The sequence below is a fragment of the Micropterus dolomieu genome, linkage group LG23 (assembly GCF_021292245.1).
Source record: "Micropterus dolomieu isolate WLL.071019.BEF.003 ecotype Adirondacks linkage group LG23, ASM2129224v1, whole genome shotgun sequence".
Taxonomy (NCBI): Eukaryota; Metazoa; Chordata; class Actinopteri; order Centrarchiformes; family Centrarchidae; genus Micropterus; species Micropterus dolomieu.
The window spans coordinates 24,802,341-24,822,461 of record NC_060172.1 but is presented as its reverse complement, the minus strand read 5'-3'; the positions used below and the strand labels follow the sequence as shown (position 1 = coordinate 24,822,461).

General features: G+C 38.7%; 1 protein-coding gene and 1 long non-coding RNA gene across 5 annotated transcripts; one reads left to right on the top strand and one right to left on the bottom strand.

Moving 5' to 3' along the window:
• Window positions 1-318: 318 nt before the first annotated feature.
• On the bottom strand, window positions 319-2,458 carry LOC123963467. Its single transcript, XR_006823179.1, has 2 exons — window positions 1,922-2,458; window positions 319-1,780 (listed from the first exon to the last, which is right to left on the bottom strand). It is a non-coding gene; the product is annotated as an uncharacterized LOC123963467 (long non-coding RNA).
• On the top strand, window positions 1,507-20,028 carry pld2 (phospholipase D2). 4 transcript variants are annotated; one of them, XM_046040353.1, is made up of 24 exons: window positions 1,507-1,588; window positions 6,855-7,015; window positions 7,107-7,234; window positions 8,680-8,822; window positions 8,977-9,070; window positions 9,531-9,596; window positions 9,683-9,741; window positions 9,845-10,090; window positions 10,179-10,322; window positions 10,447-10,530; window positions 10,830-10,908; window positions 11,019-11,129; window positions 11,231-11,440; window positions 11,562-11,718; window positions 11,827-11,945; window positions 12,584-12,697; window positions 15,249-15,353; window positions 15,882-15,970; window positions 16,247-16,360; window positions 16,766-16,812; window positions 17,089-17,223; window positions 18,222-18,375; window positions 18,650-18,767; window positions 18,893-20,028. In XM_046040353.1, exons 2-24 carry the CDS (start codon window positions 6,883-6,885, stop codon window positions 19,115-19,117), a joined length of 2,874 nt encoding a protein of 957 aa, XP_045896309.1. In that variant the 5' UTR covers window positions 1,507-1,588; window positions 6,855-6,882; the 3' UTR covers window positions 19,118-20,028. The 4 variants fall into 4 exon arrangements, with proteins under 4 accessions (XP_045896309.1, XP_045896306.1, XP_045896307.1 ...); XM_046040350.1 differs by lacking the exon at window positions 1,507-1,588 and adding an exon at window positions 2,329-2,718; XM_046040351.1 differs by lacking the exon at window positions 1,507-1,588 and adding an exon at window positions 6,155-6,229.
• Window positions 20,029-20,121: the final 93 nt, after the last annotated feature.

The following is a 20,121-nucleotide window of genomic DNA, read 5'->3' as shown; positions in this document are numbered from 1 at the left end:
TTTGTGTTTGTGTCTGCTGTTCTTCAGGGGTGTTTGTCCTTCTGCTGAGAAACTTTAGCACGCTCAGCTGGAAGTGTAAATATCATGTAATTCAACCATTAAAACAGTTTGTTCTCTTTATGTCCCCTTGTTTTCACTGTTACATCTGCAGGTATCTGAGATATTATGACTATAAGTGCTATGTAATGTACAGTGTGTTCAGGTGAAAAACAAAAATACGCTCATTAAATTAATTTGGATTTATTTTTGTATCAAATGGATTATTAAAACATGTATTTCATTGTCAGTGTAATAAAACACAAAATGAATTATCTTAAGTCAGTTAGAATCTTGATTTAATATTATAATTAATGCTCAGTCTCAGTGCAGTACTGCTGAAAATTATTTTTAAATCCCTGAACACCTCCATGTGGTGTTAAAGTGTACTACACTAACTTAGACATGACCAGTAACAGCGCCACCTCAGACCAAGTTTCAAAGCTGGTCTAACTGTAAATGATTAACAGTCTCAAACTGTCACCTTTGCTTTGTTAACCTATATCTTGTAAGTATTTACTTATATCTGATGGTTGTTTATTTTACCATTCCACCTCAGTCAAAATGTTCCACTCAAGCATATGTCAGTTTCTTTGTAAAGCCCAATATCATGCAATATGTCTCACTGAGCATTCCCTATAAAACAATAGGCCCTACTCTCAGGTAGTATTGATCCTAAAGCAATCAAAACAAACACATTAAGCATCCAAAATGAGCTAAAGTTAACTGATGCAGAATAAGGTCTGGTTGTCTGAAGCTTTATTTGTTCAGCCCTCTAAAAACTATACACAACCTCTTTCCCCCCTCATCTTTATTAATTAAAAAGTATTATCAGTAGAACATATCAAGAATCATAACAATAACATTGAAAAAGATCCATCCAACACATAAGAGATATAAACGTACATAAAGCAAGAGGGTAAAAAAACAAAAACAAGAAGTGGGAGGCAATGATACATCACAGAAAGACCTTCAAACAAGTACAGATATTAAATATCTTCTGAGCCTTTAATGTTGGAGGAGAAACGGCATGTTAAAAAAAAATAGCTACATTAATTTCTCAAGGATTATAAATAGTGTTTTTTGTTCGTAAATTTACATTTGTGTATATGAAATGTAGCCAAAGGAGCATAAGGAAATAATGGTGACAGTGTTGTTTTTCATTAAAACCACCAAAATGACATTCTGCCAAAAGAAGCTGGAACCTGAATAAATACCATCATTTAGAAATTTACAAACGTGCCTAAATTGTTTAACATTAACACACTGCCGTATGAGTCTCACAGAAGGTGCAGTTGGGATCAATACAATTTTTAAACCTCTTCATGTAGCCTAATGCTTGTTGGAGTAGAATCTATGAAATATCTTTAAGTATACAGATTATTGACAAACTGGTTCAAGTAAGAAGTGACGTAAGGTATAGATCCCATATGTGGTTGGAAAAAGGCAGGAACAACAGTCCTATTGTTACTCGACAGACAGGAAAATAATCAAACCTCATCTACCGGACAGTCCCCAAGATCATCCGCAGATACAAACTGGGTCCCTGAAGGTCTGGTCTATGAATATTCAGTCTTTACCCATCCTGTGAAAGGTTCCTAAATCCTCAGCAACCGTCTTGATAAGGGTGTGGTTGGGGCTGTTTTGTATTGCCAGTGTCAGGCTGCTAACACGCAAAGCACTACCCAGATTTAGGTCAGTTTGCATCTGTCATCACATCCTTGACTGAGGCGGTTTGCCCCGCCTGTCGGGGTTTAGACGCAGTCATTATGTGTGCGGAAGATGAATAAATAAAAACTATAATCGTTAAACGTTTCATATAAAATGTGCTTTATCCAGGCCTTCCCATAAAATCGTATCTTTGTAGCTTGAAAGTCAAACGCACCTGAATGCGGCGCGATACGTTCTTCCGGTGTGTCCTCTTTTTCTATAACGTTAAAAGCTTTCAAAGGTTGTGTAGTTTTAATTCAAGAATTGTCGTTAGATGTCAGGGAAATAAGCTCCTACAAAATACAGGGCTGCTTCCAAAAACACACATCAGAGGCTACTTTGGTCGTTTAGAAGAAGTCCGTGGCAGATTTTCGCTGACAAGTTTTTTTCAGTTTGAAAACACTAACCGGAGACCTCGTGGTGTGCTCTGCGAATCACGTTGAATGGCCGATTGCAGTTACGAGCCACGTCTTTTTAATTATCGCCCCCCACCACCTATCCAGATTCCCGTGTGTCTTTTTGTCCTGATGGCGCACAGTCGGTTTGTCTTGTCCTATAAAAGTCCATGTTTTATCTGGTGACAACGCGCAGACACCTCGTCGTGCCTGTTTGTCTGTTTCTGCGTGGAAAACACCCACACTGTTTCTTTCCATCCACTACCTCGTGGTTTTGTGTATTAAATATTAAGTATTAAATAGTAGAACAAGTGGTGTGTTAGGCATGACCTGCCTCTTGTGACAAAGCTGCGACATTTAAAGATAATCTATTTTACTTTTTCATAACGTTACTGTCCCGTTGACATCCAATGGGAGGGACTAAACTGAAGTGTCCATCACCTACGGGAATACAGTTTGGTCCTAAGACACTGGCTGCCGGAGTACGATGGAACATTTTAGCCTGAATGTATATTTTACCTCCTTGTCCCGCGTGTGGAATAGCTGTGTGTGCCCAGCCGGGATATTTTAACTGACAGTAAGTAGGCTATCTTTTTAGGCCTTTAAATTGGACTCATATTTTACTCCTCTGTCTGATCTGTCGCAGCATTACCGGTTGAAGATTGTCCAGCTGCAGATTAACCCACCGAGGCAGGAACACAGATTCTTTTCGTTGTGATTTGTACATGTTGTCACTTTCGTCAGGGAACATTTGTTGGCTTAGTTCCTAAATTTTAGTTTTTTTGTGTAATGCGGCGCTGTGGGAAACCAGGGGATGGGTGGGGACGACAAAACTTAGCCTTCAGTATGCCCATCCTCTATCATTACAGTCCTTGATATCTATATTCGGGGCTTAAAACGTCTTTACAGCTACACTGTTACACATCTGCGGTGTAAGAAACTTCTAGTGTCTTGTATAGATTCTGCAGTAAGCTGAGGGAAATGTTTTTTGATGGAGCCATAGCACACTGTACAACCCTATACAAACTCCTATCAACTCTAAGGAAAGAGGCAAAAAGTGCGTGTGTTTCTCAAAAACCAACATCAAACACGTTACAAAGCTTGTCACTTTATTCTCAGTTTTACTGTAATGGGTTAAACGTGGTGAAATGGTGGATCAGTGAGAAACACCGCAGGCAAGAAGAGACTTAGCACTGTTTTTTTTAGTCACTGTTGTTGTAGTCATGTAGGAATTTATGACATATTCAGATCATATGATATGGTTGCACATTTCAGAGTCTGAGTGGCATATATATTAATGTCTTTAAAGGCCCCATGCATATAGTCTATTATTTGTAAAAGATGTGGTAAATTATGCAAAAAAAAGTGCAAAACAGGACTTTCCCTTACAGCAGTGAATATAAAGTGTGTATTGGTTAGGCTAATTTAGGCCTATTGAAAATTACACATTTTTAATCAATACCTTACTTTACCATGAAAACATAACCCCATATCCAACAAAGACTTCCTTTAAACAGTAGACTAACTTTATCAAGCTAAATAGCTGTATATTACTGACCTTCTCATGTCTACTGCGTGGTCAGATTTGCTATGTAACCACATCCAGCAGTGATGTGAGGGTGTGCTGAACACACCCTGGGTACACCTCTACACTTCTCAGTAAGATGAGGACTTACACTGTAGGAGTCACAGGAATTTTAAACAAGATTTTCAGGTGGTGTCAAGTTGCTCTTTAAAGCCCCTATGTGTTGTATTTTCATATGACATAGCCACTATTATCCTGATTGTTTGTGAAAAAAGTCCTATGAAAATTGGTGCATTGTGTGTGTTACTTGATCATTCTCATTGTCTCCACCTTTCTAAATGTCTCCGGCGCATTACCCTTGTGGCAGCCAGGTGTTTTTGTTTTTTATAAAACCACTGGGAGTCACCGAAGTCAGAACTCTCCAAAACCTTCATACAAGGACTTTAAATCATCTCATGGCCCCGTGAGTTACTGCTGCTCGCAGCATTAAGTAGTAAATGATCCAGCAGCACTGATCCACACTAAGATTATGCTCATATGACTATTTGGTGTGTAAGATGTGGTTTGGCTTTCAGTAATAATAGTTTCTTCTGGCCCATTAGGCTCATGTTAGGAAGCTGTGTGGATGTAGTGTAGTATTTCACAGGTAGGAAACTTGAGTAAATAAGTTTCACTCACAACAAACAAAAAAAATCTTGTCAAGTCAACCCAGGACTTCTGTGTAGCAGTCGCCCATTCTCTGGTGCTTGCTATCATTTCCCTTTTCCAATTTGTTTTGGCTGAATGTCAAAATTCCTCTGAGTTGATTGGGGGGTTATTCAGATCGCTTGCACAGGGTGTGGGCACTGGCTCTTAAATAGGAGTTGACAGCAGCTTGGTTCTTTCACCTCTTAGCCAATCAAGGTGTGCCCTTTCTTTGGGGCTTAAAAGAGGCAGTGAATTGCACATCCAGGTGTTATTCTGATCCTTCCTTGACCTACTGCAGACATCATTTTAGCAAATATTGTCAGCTCTGAACTCTAGTCTGTAGAGGGCTTTTTGAGACTTCTTTGCTGTCTTGTTTTTCTGATTGAGGGTGATTTCTAGCATTTTGGAGCGTAGTTTGAGTGACTATAAAAATTTAGCCTTCAACTACCTGCATAAGAGGAGATCTTAGTGGTATTCGTGCAAGGGTTTTTGCTTGCCTAACGATAACCTACCGACTGCAGGCTTGTTTGGTTTATTTTCATTGAAACCTCTTTAAACACCAAAAAAAGTATTCTTACTATTGAAGAGACATTTGTTCATGATTAGTAAGTAGGCATTTTTTATATATATTATATTTCTTTTTTTAAATATTTTTCTCATGTATGCCAGCATACTGCATATTATCTATGCTTAACAGCACATACGAGCTGCTTCTTCATAGCATTCAACAGACAAAAGACCTTATTTAGCAAAATACTTTTCTAGCAACATGTCTGACTCAGCAAACAGCAGGAAGCGAACTTAAATGACAGGGTTTAATGTCACGTTACATGGCTGAAAGGCCTAAAAAAGATTTAGGATTATAATTGGAGACAATAGAAAAAAAACATGAAATGACTAAGTAGAAATGATCCTAAACATGACTTGTTTCTTCACAGTATCACAGAATCACAGTAACATCTGGTGAAGATCAGTCTTTGTGGGATTGGGGATGGGAATTCAAGTTCTTCACCAGATGATGGAAGAGTGTTGTTCAGCACTTGTGAATTCTTTATAATGCTGTAGTAAAAGCAGAAATACAACAAAACAATTAAAATAGGAAATGTTGTGAAGGAGATATTGAGATCACAGTAACTGAAATAACAAAACCTCTAAAGAGATTCTTATCATGTAACAGTATTTATTTTATAAAGCAGTGAATCATAACAAACCCATGGATGTACAGGTAATAACTTCAAAACTCGAACATTAGCGGTGTATTCACTAATCAATAATTCTATTGACCGATATCATCTGAATTTACAATAAAAATAATGGAGATCCTTGTGTTACTGAGTTGTTAGTTAATATCTCAGCTTAAATCCTCTACTCCTGTCTGTTACATCTCCTTCCTTTTGACTGTGTTCATTTAAAAAGCAAATATTTTGTACAACCAGTAATATGCACTACACTGGGGGCTGATTTCCAAAGTAGCTAGTATCGTCTCAAAATCCAGAAGTTTTCTCACTGTTGATGTTTTCAAACTCAACCAGCAACTCTATGTGCATTTTTTTAAATAAAAAATGCAAAAATTTAGTCAGATGAACGATCCCAGAATGACTGTTTCTGACATCACCTGCTTTTTACACTTGACAATGAAGCAATTTTAACATTAGCAAATGTACAAATGATTCCAGTAAGTTTTAGTCACTGTGAAGTGCTGGGTTTGGTGACATTTGTGACTCTCACACTCACTCACACATTCTCCCTCCCCTTTGCCTTGTTGCCCAGGAAACAGTCAGCCATTCAAAGAAATCTACCCACACACTTTACAAAAGGGATCACACACACACACCCTTTTCTCTCACTCGTCGCTGTGTCCTAAACTGATCAAGAGGTAAACACTACGTGCAGTATATGAATGCTCTCTGTTTTCGGCATTTTAACACTGGGACTTCGAACATTACAGAGTTTGCTGTAGACTGGTGTGATACTGAGTTGTTCTTGAATGCCTCAGATCAAATGATCATATCTCGCTCTCCTCACGGATAAGATTCACTTCAAGAACCTCCTGTCAGATTATTTCACTATATTTTAACTCCAGATTTAGCTGTGTTTTTATTACTTGTGACTCTTGGTTAGCTACTTTGACTGCAAACGCTACAACTTGTGGTGGAATCATAACTCCTGCTGCTTTGACAACTACTGCTACTCAGTACAGCTAATGCAACTGATACTGCAGCTGCTACTATTAATACCACAGGTAATGCAACTACTGCTGATTTTACAAATGCTACTGCTACTCCTGCTTTTACTGCTACATCTATTGGTGTTATGATAGTTCATACATTACTGCTACAAACTACTGCCACCATTTGCAGTGACTTTAAAATCTCATGTGTGTCTGTGTGAAAAAATTTGTCTCAGTTCAACATTTGTTTGGTCACTGGTTATGTATGCTTGGTGATGAGAATGTGCACAACTCTGGACTGTCAAAGTAAAACTCCTTTTCTTTACTCCAGGGCAGCTGGCACTTGCAACAACAGTGCGATGGACAGTCCAGAGGATGTGATCGAGCCAGTGGCTCAAAGCTCGACAACCCATAACCTGACCAGAAGGCGCTTTTCACATGACTACAACAATCTGAGTCCAGACGAGATAGACGGCCTCATGTCCAGCAGTGGTACGAAAAATAGTCTGTTTTTATAAGTACATTAAACTTAAGGTATGATTGGAAGCATTTCATAAAAATGTTATATTGTTCTAAATCACAGAGGGTCGTCCTTTCCTTGTGGTGCATCGTCTTCCTGAAATAAAAGAGGAGCGTATACCTCACTTAATGCCTGGTACCCCCATTACATGCAGAGTGGACAACACAGAAAAATACACTACTCGCTCAAAGGTACGTCTGTAAATTTTTTAAATTATAAACGAAAACTAATTGTTTTTTCTTTTGGTGGTTGTTAAAAGGATACTAGTATTTATAGAAAACTTCAGATGACACATTTAACTTTAATTAGTTACTCTTAATAACCATGTCAAAACAGTTTCTGCTAGTTAACATCTTATAGAACAGCTTATGAACAATCCATGATCACTTTTTAATATCTGATTTGTCAAGCCTTTGTCAAAACTTTATTCAGCTTTCCTTTATTGTGTGGTTGTCTTGGTCTGGGTACCTCAGCTACTGTTTAGATAGAGAGGTAGGCTGGAAATGACATTGTGATTTGTTATTCGTTGAGTGTAATTTTATTTGTAGATGCGATGTTCGTGTAGAAGAGGAGAGTGTAGTGTGGAGAGTTTTTGAGGAAGTGGGTTTCTGGGATGCCATTTTATTTCTGCTGCAGCCTCTGAAGGTTGGGGCCTCATCTAACAAGATATTGGAGTCAATCTTTTCTCTTTGGACTTGTATTTCTACTTTGGTATTTTCACTAAAAAAGAACAAGATCATGTGTAATAGTGTATTATTCAGGTTGACACCAGAGGAGCACCAGATGTTGCATTTTTTATCAAGGTCAAGGGAATTGGAAACTCAAAATTGTCTCCAGTGTGTTGGGGTTTAAACAGGTCCACATCTTAACTAGGCTATATTTTCTAAATTACATATGTGAAATGTACATGTCTATCAGATCTGGAAGAGCTACATTGTGGTTCGATCATAATCTACTGCACTTGCTGTTTTACAGTGCAGTGGACAACTATGATGGACACTTTGGATATGTTAACATTTATTTGTAACTAAATAAGTGGCTCTGGCTACTGTCTAATCTCTTGTGTTTCATGCCCTTTTGGGCGTTGAGGTAAAGGTGTTGCTAGTGCTGTTACGCAGATCTCGGCAGCAAAATTTGTGAGGAAAATGTGACCACAACTTTTATGAAGGAAAGCAAAACTGTAAAAATAACAGACACAGGTTGCTTAAAAATAGTCAACATCTGTAGTGCAATAACATCTGTGAAGTTAAAACTTAACCCTGCAGTGGTGAACTTTTGTCTCCCACAACCTGACAGTGAGAGTTATTACACTCTGCTGATGCTTGCTTTTAACAGATAGGCTCTGCCATACTGAGTTGCTGCTGTCGCTATGGTTGCTCGTCCCCCTCAGCTCTGGCACAGACACTAGCTTTAAGTTGCAGTGAGAGGCTTAATCAGCATCCTGCAAACTCATCTGGCAAGGGCTTGAATGTAACGGACGTTCATTTATGTGTTAAAGTCCCGCACTTTAGCTTGAACTAAATAAGTAATTTAAAATTCAGTGAATTTTATTCTGTCATTTGGTTTTCTTCAGTATTGGATTTTTCTCATTTTAAATCATCATGCTTATGACACAATTTCAATACTATCCCTCCAGGTCCATGTAGGCACTCTGTACACAGTGCGGCTAACGCATGGCCACTTCCACTGGACAGTGAAGAGGAAGTACAAGCACTTCCAGGAGCTGCACAGAGACCTTTACAAGCACAAGATGGTGTGTCACTTGCTGCCTCTGGGAAGGTCTGTTTACCGATCAGTTTTTCCTTAATCATCCAAGTCAACATCTCACTCTGAGAGATGTGCAGTAGAAATCGGGGCGGTGGGTTGCTTACTTTTTTTGGTAATTTTTTGTTGTCAGAATGAAGTATTTTGAATATTCCAATGTTTCTTAAAGGTTTGCAAAGGAGAGGCAGCAGCTGAGAGCCATGACAGAGGAAATGCCTAGCCTACACGGGAATGAACGAACCAGAAGGACCTCCAGCAAAATGGTATCAAACAAATCAATCAGAGACATAGTATATACATATATACAGTACCTATTATGAGTAACCCCTTCGAATACACACGGTTGTTGCAATATTTTAAAATGTATTTTATTCATAGAAGAAGATTGGTGTTGTTTATTAACTACATATAAAGAAAATAAACACTTTTAATAAGGGGTCGTGTTTTTACTGTATTGGAGTTCTTACTCAGGATGATCAATTAATTAATTTATATATTTTATATTATTTTATGTATTTTATGTTATTATTGAAAATGATAATAATTACAAAATTTATATATATAATATATGTAATATATTTTAACGAATCAGTCTGCACAATGAAAAACAGTTACTGTATGGCCCACAATGGCAATTTCATAAAAATCAATTTCAGGCAATCAACTAACTTGCACATGAATTTTTCACTCTCTCTATATAACTTTCCGCTTTTCTATTATCAGAAATACCTTGAGGACTACCTGAATGGTCTGCTGGAGAACGTATTCTGTAGGAATGATCAGAGCATGGTAATACCTTTAAAACAAAGATACACAGACACATGCAAAGTGGATGCCATGTGGCATGATGGCATTTTCTCATCTACCTTTTTCAGCTGGAATTCCTCTCCGTTGGTGCTCTCTCCTTCGTCACTGATCTTGGACCCAAAGGCTTGTAAGCAAACTTCTTTAGAATGTGTGAGACACAAGAAAAAGTGGGGTAAATGACAAAGTGTGTGATAGAGATTTATTGTGCAACGTGTGCCAACTTGTCTTAGGGAGGGACCCATCTTCAAAAGGTCGGGGGGCCACCGGATCCAAGGCCTGAACTGCATTGGCCATCATCAGTTCTGTTTCCGCTGGTCACGGCGCTGGCTGGTGGTAAAAGACTCCTTCCTGATGTATATGAACCGAGACAATGGCATCATCAACTTTGTGTTGCTGTTTGACCCAGAGTTCAAAGTGAAAGTGGGTACTGCTTACACAGACAATAAATATGGAGTCTGCATTGAGAACTTCACCCGGTAGGTCAGCTGAAAGCTCCAGTGAATTGTATTTATATATGCCTGGGGTTATGTTGTGTTTTTGATAAATATATGCATTTTTGTTCAGGAGTCTGATCATCAAATGCAGCAGCTATAGACAAACCCAATGGTGGAGTCATGAAATCAACCAGCTGGCAGATTCCTGTGACTTTCTCAAAGTGCAACGCTTCATGGGGTTTGCACCACCACGGGAGAACACACTCACAAAATGGTAGATATGTAGTCTACGTGTCTAGTCTAGTCCTGAAATGTACAAATATCTGTCTTTAGATTTGTTCCTCATTTGCTAAACTTTCATTCATATTTCATACATATTCATACTGAATTGTTTGAAGGTACGTGAATGGAAGGGGTTACTTTGCAGACCTGGCTGATGCTCTCGAACAAGCCACGGAGGAAATCTTCATCACAGATTGGTGGTAAGTGTCAGCAAGATCTGGACTTTGTGATGAAGAGGCTTTGTCATACCAAACAAAAGGTTGTACCAATGAAATATTTTAGCTACATTTGTAACATATAAGTGTATTTCTTTTTTTTTTTACTTGGAAATGTTGACAAGCACAAAATGCAGTGATCATGCACTACAACCAATACCATATCCATCCACCTGAACATGGAGTGCAGAAAATATCTGTATATACATAGAACCCTGCAATTAAGTGTATTTTTAATGTGAATATATAAATAGATGGAGCTCTTTATGTGTCTTTCCTCTCAGGCTCAGTCCTGAAGTGTTCCTAAAGAGACCAGCAACTGATAACTACTGGCGCCTGGATGAGATACTCAAACGCAAAGCAGTAGGCATTCTCTCTGTCTTGCTCTTCTCTTTTATACTATTTAAATGATTTTCAAATTGCACATTACCTGCGCTGATAATTTATTAAAATGCCTTTACCTTTTCCTGCAGAAACAGGGAGTCAAAGTGTGTGTTCTGCTGTACAAAGAGGTGGAGCTAGCACTCGGCATCAATAGTGAGCACAGCAAGAGGACTCTTATGAATATGCACCCAAACATCAAGGTCTGTCACACCTCCACATTATCTGATAGACTACGGCTACACAATTAGTAGAGGCCTCATCTCATGTTTTCACGTCAAGTTTAACCCTTTGCATCCATCAGGTGATGCGACATCCTGACCACGTGTCGTCTGTGGTGTTCCTGTGGGCTCACCATGAAAAGATGGTAGCCATTGACCAAACAGTAGCCTTTGTGGGGGGGCTTGACCTCGCTTTTGGGAGGTGGGATGACAGCCAGTACCAGTTAACTGACCTGGGTTTGACAGAGATGGCCAACGGTGCAACCACGGAGGAGCCCAAAGGAGATACAGGGGTAAGGAGTTGAAACTGTCTTTTTAGCTTGTGTATTGCTGCTGACTAAAACATGAATATAATTACAGTAGTTCATGAACAAGTGTGCTTTCAATATGTCAACGGATGTCTCTGTTAACCAGGATAATGGTGTGGCTGATGGTCTAAAACCATCTGAACCAAATAAGCAAGCAGAGCAGGGCCCTAATGATCTGACTCACAACACTAAACTGTGGCTTGGCAAAGACTACAACAACTTTATCCGGAAAGACTGGGCCCAACTGGACAAACCGTTTGAAGGTATGTTATCTAAATGTCCTTCAGTATCGCACATGCATACACACATTGAAACACACCGCGAGGCTCTGAACTGGCAGTTGAAAGGATTGCTTTTTATATATTTTTCAGATAACATCGACCGTACTCAAGTTCCTCGCATGCCGTGGCGTGATCTGTCTGCAGCTGTTCATGGGAGGGCTGCCAGGGATGTAGCCCGCCACTTCATCCAGCGCTGGAACTTCACCAAGGTCAGTCTTCACAGAACGTTTCAAACAAACGTCTTTTTCATGCTACCTGGGTTTTATTGTTTTATTGTCATAGATTTGCCATAAAGACCCCATACATATATACAACTATATATATATATATATATATATATATATATATATATATATATATATATATATACACTTAATTATATGTTGTGCGTAGCATGAAGGAACTACAAATTTCCTTTTCGTTATGCAGCCTTGTGCTATATAATATTATAAACATCCTTATCATTGTGGAGACTGGATTGCTGGATTCAGCTTTACAAATGATTATACAGATATACAAGCTTCAGATAGCTTTAGCACATGTTATATTGTTACTATCCAAAGCAGTTAATTGGAGGTGTAAGCAAGGTTAAAAAAAGTTATATTTAAAGTTATCACATAGAGCTAAAACAATCTATCTGAGACTTGTGTTGCCCTGTTGCGGCTGTATTGGAATTGTAGGCTGTTGTCCACAGTCTCTGCTATGTTATATTATGCTACAGTGTACAACAACAATATGATATAAGTAGTAAGTAGTAAAATAAACTTAATAGAACTTTTCTGCAAGGCTTCTGTAGGAAACATGAAAGTAAAAAATATGGACTGTTCATTTATTCTGTCTTCTCTAGATCTTCAAAAACAAGTACAAGGACGAGTTCTACCCTTACCTTCTTCCCAAGTCTCACTGTACCGCTGACTCGCTCTCATTCACTGTGACTGAGTCCAAGAAGGCCAAAGTGCAGGTATTTATGCGCACATATTCACCAAACACCAAAGTCACTATCAACCAAAAGTGCAAAACCTGTGCAACTGAAAAAAAGGGTATATGATGGACAATGTGCATGCTATGTCATGCTATTTAAAATCTTGATAAATTTTTTATATGTTGGTCTACTAAGACTAATATATCAGCCACAGGACTTGTGATCCACATCATTTTAGTACAAAAAGGAATCAGTGACCAAGCTGAGGAACTCACAACACTGCCAGGTGCTTTTCAGCTTTTACACACTGATACAGGAGAAGGAAATTTCCTTCTTTAAGTGTAATATCGCACATGGTCACCCCAGGTCACGTTAGGATCATTTGCTGGACCATGCTGGATGAACTCTGGGGTCCATCTCCTAGATAACCCAAGGTCAAGATTATCTTTATTTAGTTTCAGACAGACAGACTGACTTGCTCTCTTGCACTCTTTAGAAAGTGTTGCATGTGACTTGAATGACACACAACATGACTTAGGTAAACGTAGGTAAGCATAGTGTCTTGTTTTGAACCAATATCCAATAGAATCTTCATGTATAGATAAGGGAAGAATTACCTTGAACACAGGGAATCTCTGTATGTCGAGGAAGTACTCCCCATCAGGATGTATCCGAAAGATTTGACTACACTGTGTTCTGACTATACTTCTGATGCCATTTTTCTCCTCGGCCGAGCTTCAATAAATCTTACTTTTTAAGTCATCCTAAGTTTCCTGAAACCTTTTTCATCTATAAGAGTTGATTTGCTCACAAGAGTTTCCCTCATAATACAGTGAGTATGTACAGACTGTTCCCATGTAATGTGATCCATCCAGATCAATCAGACTTTCTTTCTATTCACCATGGGTGGCAGGTTGTTCGGACAACATTTCACATCAGAGCCTTTTACACGCATGATGACAACACAGAAAACTACCACAGTACTTATGGTATTGCTTAATGTACATGTGGGAAAGGGATTTTTATGTCACACAAGCCATGAGTTCCACTGGGATGTTTAACGATAATCAGGAAAGCACCAGAGTCGGAAATCTTAAACTCTCATTTGAAGAAAGGAACAGAAATTGAAAAAAAAAACATTGAGAGCACAGTGCATTCACAGAATTTGCATTTATAGAGAAAACATGCTGTTGGTGATCTCCACATTGTTTTGGGGAATGTAATTACTTTAAACAAACAAGAACTTTGCAAAGAAGATTCCCTAATGACTTTTATTCTGCATTTCATGTTGTGTGACACAAAGTCAGAGCTATCGGGAAAGCAGATGGATTCCTTTACAGTACAACAAAGAGACACTGTTCTGGCTTTTGAAGTGCAGCTAAAAGTATTCAGAGTTTTTTGCACTGGCAGATGGTGAAACGCGAGTAAAGACTGTGGGGGGAAAAAAATCACATCCAACATGTTTATCCTGTTCAGTAAGGCCAGAGGAAAGAAAAGCACTGCCAGAGACTGGGAGGGAGGACATTTTATTTGCAATAGGCTTCATGGGAAATGTGGTCCAGTTTAGGAGAAACAACCAACATTAGCAAGTCAACTGGCATGAGACAGAGTTCTCATTCTTAATTTAATATTAGAATAATACTACAGATTTTACATGGAGCAAATTTGTAAACATGCATTAATCAGTTTTTGTCCACTAGCAGACACAATAATTAAACAATAATAATAAGAAGCTGAAAAACACAGACGTGGATAGTAAACCTGTGGACAGGCAGTAAAAGTAAAATAGTATATCACATGTAAATAACATTTTTGGCCTTCACAGTCCCAAACAATTTCTTACTATCAGCAAAATTATTCTCACTCAACATCATATGCTAGGGTTTTAAGTAGTCAGACAGTGAGTGTTGTGTAGCTATAGCGTTTGCTGTGTGTATTGTTTTTGTTTTGTAGGCAGTGGCCTGTAACTGTAACCCTTGCTCCCCATTATGCCGTAGCCTTCCTATGAGGTTTTGTTTATCCCATAGTCAGGTTTCAGGGACATTCTGTGTTAGAGCTGTAGAGCTTATTGAGTGTCCCGTTAAGTAAAGTAGAAGTTAATGCAAAGAACAAGATGAATACATCACTAACTTAAATTACCACAAAAATGATAGTAGCTTCAGGTTTCTGTTTTGTTACAGTTATATAATACAGCAGAAGCTTTAAAAAAGTACTTATATAATATATATATATATATATATATATATATATATATAATGTGTATATATAGTGGTAAGTTATTGCACTTCTCTGTAATTCCTTTGCTACATGTAGATGTTAAAGTTAATTTGGTGACAGCAAGTTAAAAGAATGAGTTTTATAGTACTGATACAGAAATAATACCGGACGATGAATATAACCATGAATATTTAATATTATAGTTATTTACTTAAAGAAACACTTTAAGGACAAAACTGTAATGGTGGCAGAAATTAATGTAGTAAAGGCAAAATGGTGAAATGATGCACCATAAATATAATCATGTTTCCAATGACGGATAAAGTTGAATAAAGTTCATTATTTAGTTATGAGTTAAATGTCCTTGTTTTAGGTGCTGCGCTCTGCCGATCGTTGGTCTACTGGAACCTGTGAGAACTCGATCCTCAATGCCTACATCCACACCATCGAGAACAGCGAGCACTACATCTACATTGAGGTAATGCAGCAACCCCGGCTAGTAACAGACAAATATATTCCTCATAGCATGAAAGTAACTAGAAATTGACGTTGAAAGTGGAATGAACGTCTGTCTATACTTTTTGATGATTTGTTTTACATTTCAACATTTAAACAGACAAATCCTGTCGAAATCATGTAAGCCTGCTGTGTGTTGGGCTCCCAAATTCTTCCTTGTGATAGCAGCGATACAATCAGAACCTTGAATCGTTTTAGCAGCAACACCTAAGAATGGGTTCTATTTTGAAAGATACAGTATATTTGTTTAATATGAAGCATACATTGGACTCCATTTATTCCTGACGTTTCAGCGCGTGATTCTTTCTTACTTGTGCACCATATAGCAAATTAATGTGCAGTAGATTATACTCTACAGTCAATGTGTTTCTAATCACAAGGTGTCATAGGTCTGAATTGAATCACAGCTTGGTCCCTTCCTTGCCAGCTACCTACCTGTTTTAGCCCTCACTTCATACCGAGCCACCATCTGCCTTCTCTCTGCCCTCAGAACCAGTTCTTCATCAGCTGTGCCGATGGGAAGACCGTCCATAATGGGATCGGCGATGCAATTGTAAAGCGAATCCTGCGTGCACACAGGTCTGGTTTAAGTGTACTAGCCAGATTTACGTGGCACTTAATTAATTTTGTATCCACACATTCTTGAACCTTATGTTAAACACATGAGTACATTTCAGCATTTACCTTTTATGATATCAGTGAATTACTTGATGTTGTTTAGCCGGGTTACACAATTCAAATAACATTTTTTAAGTGAAACAAATCATAGAATGAGTGAGTGAAAGGAATTGTCCACTTTAATGTTTAAATAGTAGACTTGTGGCCAACGTGGATGTTCATTGTGTCTTACTGCAGAGAGCAGAAGAAATACAGAGTGTTTGTGGTGATTCCCCTGCTTCCTGGATTTGAGGGAGACATCAGTACAGGAGGTGGAAATGCCATCCAAGCTATTCTGCACTTCACTTACAGGTGAGAGCTTTCACCCATGATCATTCTGCACTCAGCCCACAGACCATAACAAGCACTATAACTAACAACTACTGCAGGAAAACGCACACTGACTTAAAGACATGTTGCCAGTCATGTTCAGTTCTACTTTTTATATAAATAGCTATATACATTATTTTGGCTGTTATGTATTAACAAAGTTATTGTTTCTCCGGTTACAGATTCCTTTGATAAAAGATCCCTATAATATTATGGAATTTAATTTGGCTTGCTAGTTTGTTTTAGGTTTGTTGTGAATGAATGAAATCACTGAAAACATTATGTTTTCCAATATTATTGTTTTATTATTTTTCTTAGGATTTATTGTTGCATTATTGTCCTATATTGTGTTAATTACTTAATTTAAATGGATTCTTAATGTCCTAGGACCATATGCCGAGGGGAGTACTCCATCCTGTCAAGACTTAATGAAGGTGAATTTTCACTTATCTGCTTTCATTTCAACCAAAAGACTCCACCTCACAACACGACACCTGTTTCCTCTCTAACATGCGTGTCTTTCTTTCTCCTTGTGTTGCTCCTTTAAACTGAAGCTACTGGTACTAGGTATCTACCCACCAGTCTGCACTTTCATCCTTGACTTGTTCATTTTTTTTTAACATCCATTTTAAGAGCCCATATGTCTATGTGAATTTCTTAATAAATCCCTGTATTTTCATATTATCTCTTGTGGATAATGTGATTCCCAGTGAAGGACCAGTGGACGGAGTACATCACACTCTGTGGCCTGAGAACACATTCCCAGCTCTCCCAGTCAGTTGTCACAGAGCTCATCTATGTTCACAGCAAGACTCTCATCGCTGATGACCGCTGCTATATAATTGGTGAGTCACCAGCACAAACACATTTTCAAAGACATTTTGACCTTGAGTCATGATTGAGTTCCATTACAAAATAGCTCCATACATATCATGTATTGACAAGAGTCCTGACTTCTGTTGAAATATTTTATAAGAATGTATTTTTATGCTTTATCAATATATTTTGGTTATATTTTAATATGATTTTCATTGGTAAAAAATGGAAATATGCAAGTGAACAAGTATATTGACATTTGTTTACAAAAATGTAATGAAGTATTGTATTTATTATAATTTAAAGGTGGAGTAAGCGACTCTGGAGAAATCAAATTCCATGACAAATACCATGATATAGAGCAAACAGTGACACAGCAAGCAATGTAACTAATGTTAGCTAAGTTGTGGGTTAGCAAACTGTCACTACAGTTGCTGCTGCAAAGCTAACATGCAGAGAGGACGAGATGGTTTCCCATGGCCAGCACAGCAGCTCCAGACAGCAATACTCACAACTTTCCTGATACTATAGCTAACATCACAACAACAGCATGAGTTGGTGAACTAGAAAGTAAACTGAATGTCAGTGGTCATGTCATGTTTACTATTAACTCTCCTAATGTTGGTTGTATTAGGTTACTGCTAATGCAAACCTACCTACCTTTCCTACCCTTGAGTAGCTTAGCTTTGAGTTCTACTCTGTTCTATCCGTAATTCACAACTGACCATATTTCATATCAAATAGAGTATAAGCCTGTAACTGTTCATTCCAAATCCATTTCTGAACAACAAATATACAGATTATACTGTACTGAACTAGAGAGACCCTGAAAAACAGCACTGATACTCCCGATACAATAGGTTATCCATCCATCCATCGTCAACTGCTTATCCTGCGTACAGGGTCGCGGGTACAATAGGTTATTTCATTCTGATTGTTGCTTCACGTGTTGAAACACTGGTTTGACAAGAATGATGCCTCTGAATGAACAGATTGTAAATGCTTGTACCTCCCACATGTATTCCAGGATCGGCCAACATCAATGACCGCAGCATGCTGGGCAGTAGAGACAGTGAGATGGCAGTGTTTGTGGAAGATGAAGAGCGGGTCCCATCCATCATGGGAGGGGAGGAGTACCAGGCGGGACCCCTCACACTCGCTCTGCGCAAAGAGTGTTTCAGGTCAGGACAGAATATGTTAACTCCGGAAAATTACATTCTTCTGATATATGACCATGAGCAGTTGCTACCTATAGACATGATAAAGTTTTGATACATGATACAAAGAAATCAAGACTAGCTTAGTTTTCTGTGTATTGGAAAGTGTCAGCTACCAAATGCAAACAGACAACAAGTGAGAAACCATCTATATATTTTCTGGATACAGGAAAATGATCTCAAATTACATTTTGGGCAAAAATAGTAATAATTGTCTTGAAAAACCTTTCCCTTCCAGTGTTCTTGTTGGAGCTTCTTCAGACCCCAGTATCAATATTGATGATCCAATCAGCGATGATTTCTTCTTCTTGGTCTGGAATGCAACTGCTAAACTGAATGCCACAATTTATGACAAGGTATAAATTAAACCGACATTTAGACCTTTTTATGCCTAACGTTAGCAGTGTGTAGTTACAGAGTTTTCTAACCTCTCCCTTTGTTCTCATTGGCTAATCTGTGCTGTGGCCCTGCTGTGATACAGGTCTTTAAATGCCTGCCCTACAACACTGTCCACAACATGCGAGGGCTGAAGGAGTACTCCAGCGAGGAACGCCTCTGCGACACAGACCCTGAGCAGGCTGTAGAGGAGCTGAAGGCCGTCCGAGGGCTGCTGGTCCACTTCCCCCTGAAGTTCCTGTGTGAGGAGAACCTGCTGCCTCCACTGGCCACTAAAGAAGGCATGGCTCCTGTAGAGCTGTGGACATAACCGCAGCTGAGCCCATATCAGACTGCTACGTAACAGCTGAAAGGGCTGCTGTACCACATGCTCCTACTTGTAGTTCCAGTGCACCTAGTGTTCAGCACAGTACACTAGCACTTCAGCGGTGAGGAAAAGACATCACCATAACACAATTTATTTGTTAATCTTTGCATTTTATCTTGTCTTTTTGACTAACGATGGACTAATCTGAACATAACCACTGACATGTAGATGATGTACTGACATGTATGATAGTTTTATATAATTATTAACCTATACTCGCCAGTTTGTTCATGAAGGCAGTGTCTGCTTCATTACTCCTACAGTACAATCTGAACAACAGGGCTAGCGATGGTGCAAAACACACATAAATGAATGTATGAGTCAGGAGAGGATTGCAAGGTTGTATTGGAAATCAAGTATATCACATGATCTGGGAACATAGTGTACAGTTATTGGTGCAAGGTTTTTGGGTGGGTGGGTGTCTCTCTCTCTCTCTCTCTCTCTCTCTCTCTCTCTCTCTCTCTCTCTCTCTCTCTCTCTCTCTCTCTCTCTCTCTCTCTCTCTCTCTCTCTCTCTCTCTCTCTCTCACGCACACACACACTCTCACTCTCTTCCTCTGAGGCTTCACCTCTCGCTGCAGTGCCAGCAAATCTGTCAGAACATTTGTGGTTGTTATGGTGACGAATATAAAGAGATGACTGGATCGTAGCTGAAAGAAAGACTGAATAGGGCAGAAAAGGAGAGCACTGATAGGGGGGATAACGTACTAAATCAGGATGGTGTACCAGAAAATAGTAGGTAATAATGTTGAAAGAGGACTGACCATTTCTGTGGAAGCAAAGTTATTTTAATAGTTTTGGATAAATGATGTAGGGAATGAAATGAGGGCAAGATAATTAAAGGGTGCTACGTGATTTACTGTTAACTGTTGCTTTTGACAACCAAGTGAAATATTGTTATTATTTCACCATGTTGATCATGTCCGCAATCCACAACAGAACATTCCA

Bases quoted from the DNA above. Each gene is read 5' to 3' on its own strand.
- pld2 (XM_046040353.1), top strand. From the start codon at position 6,883: ATGGACAGTCCAGAGGATGTGATCGAGCCAGTGGCTCAAAGCTCGACA. The intron at 9,071-9,530 runs GTATCAAACAAA...TTCTATTATCAG, and splicing joins GAAGGACCTCCAGCAAAATG to AAATACCTTGAGGACTACCT. The intron at 18,376-18,649 runs GTCAGGACAGAA...TTTCCCTTCCAG, and splicing joins CTGCGCAAAGAGTGTTTCAG to TGTTCTTGTTGGAGCTTCTT.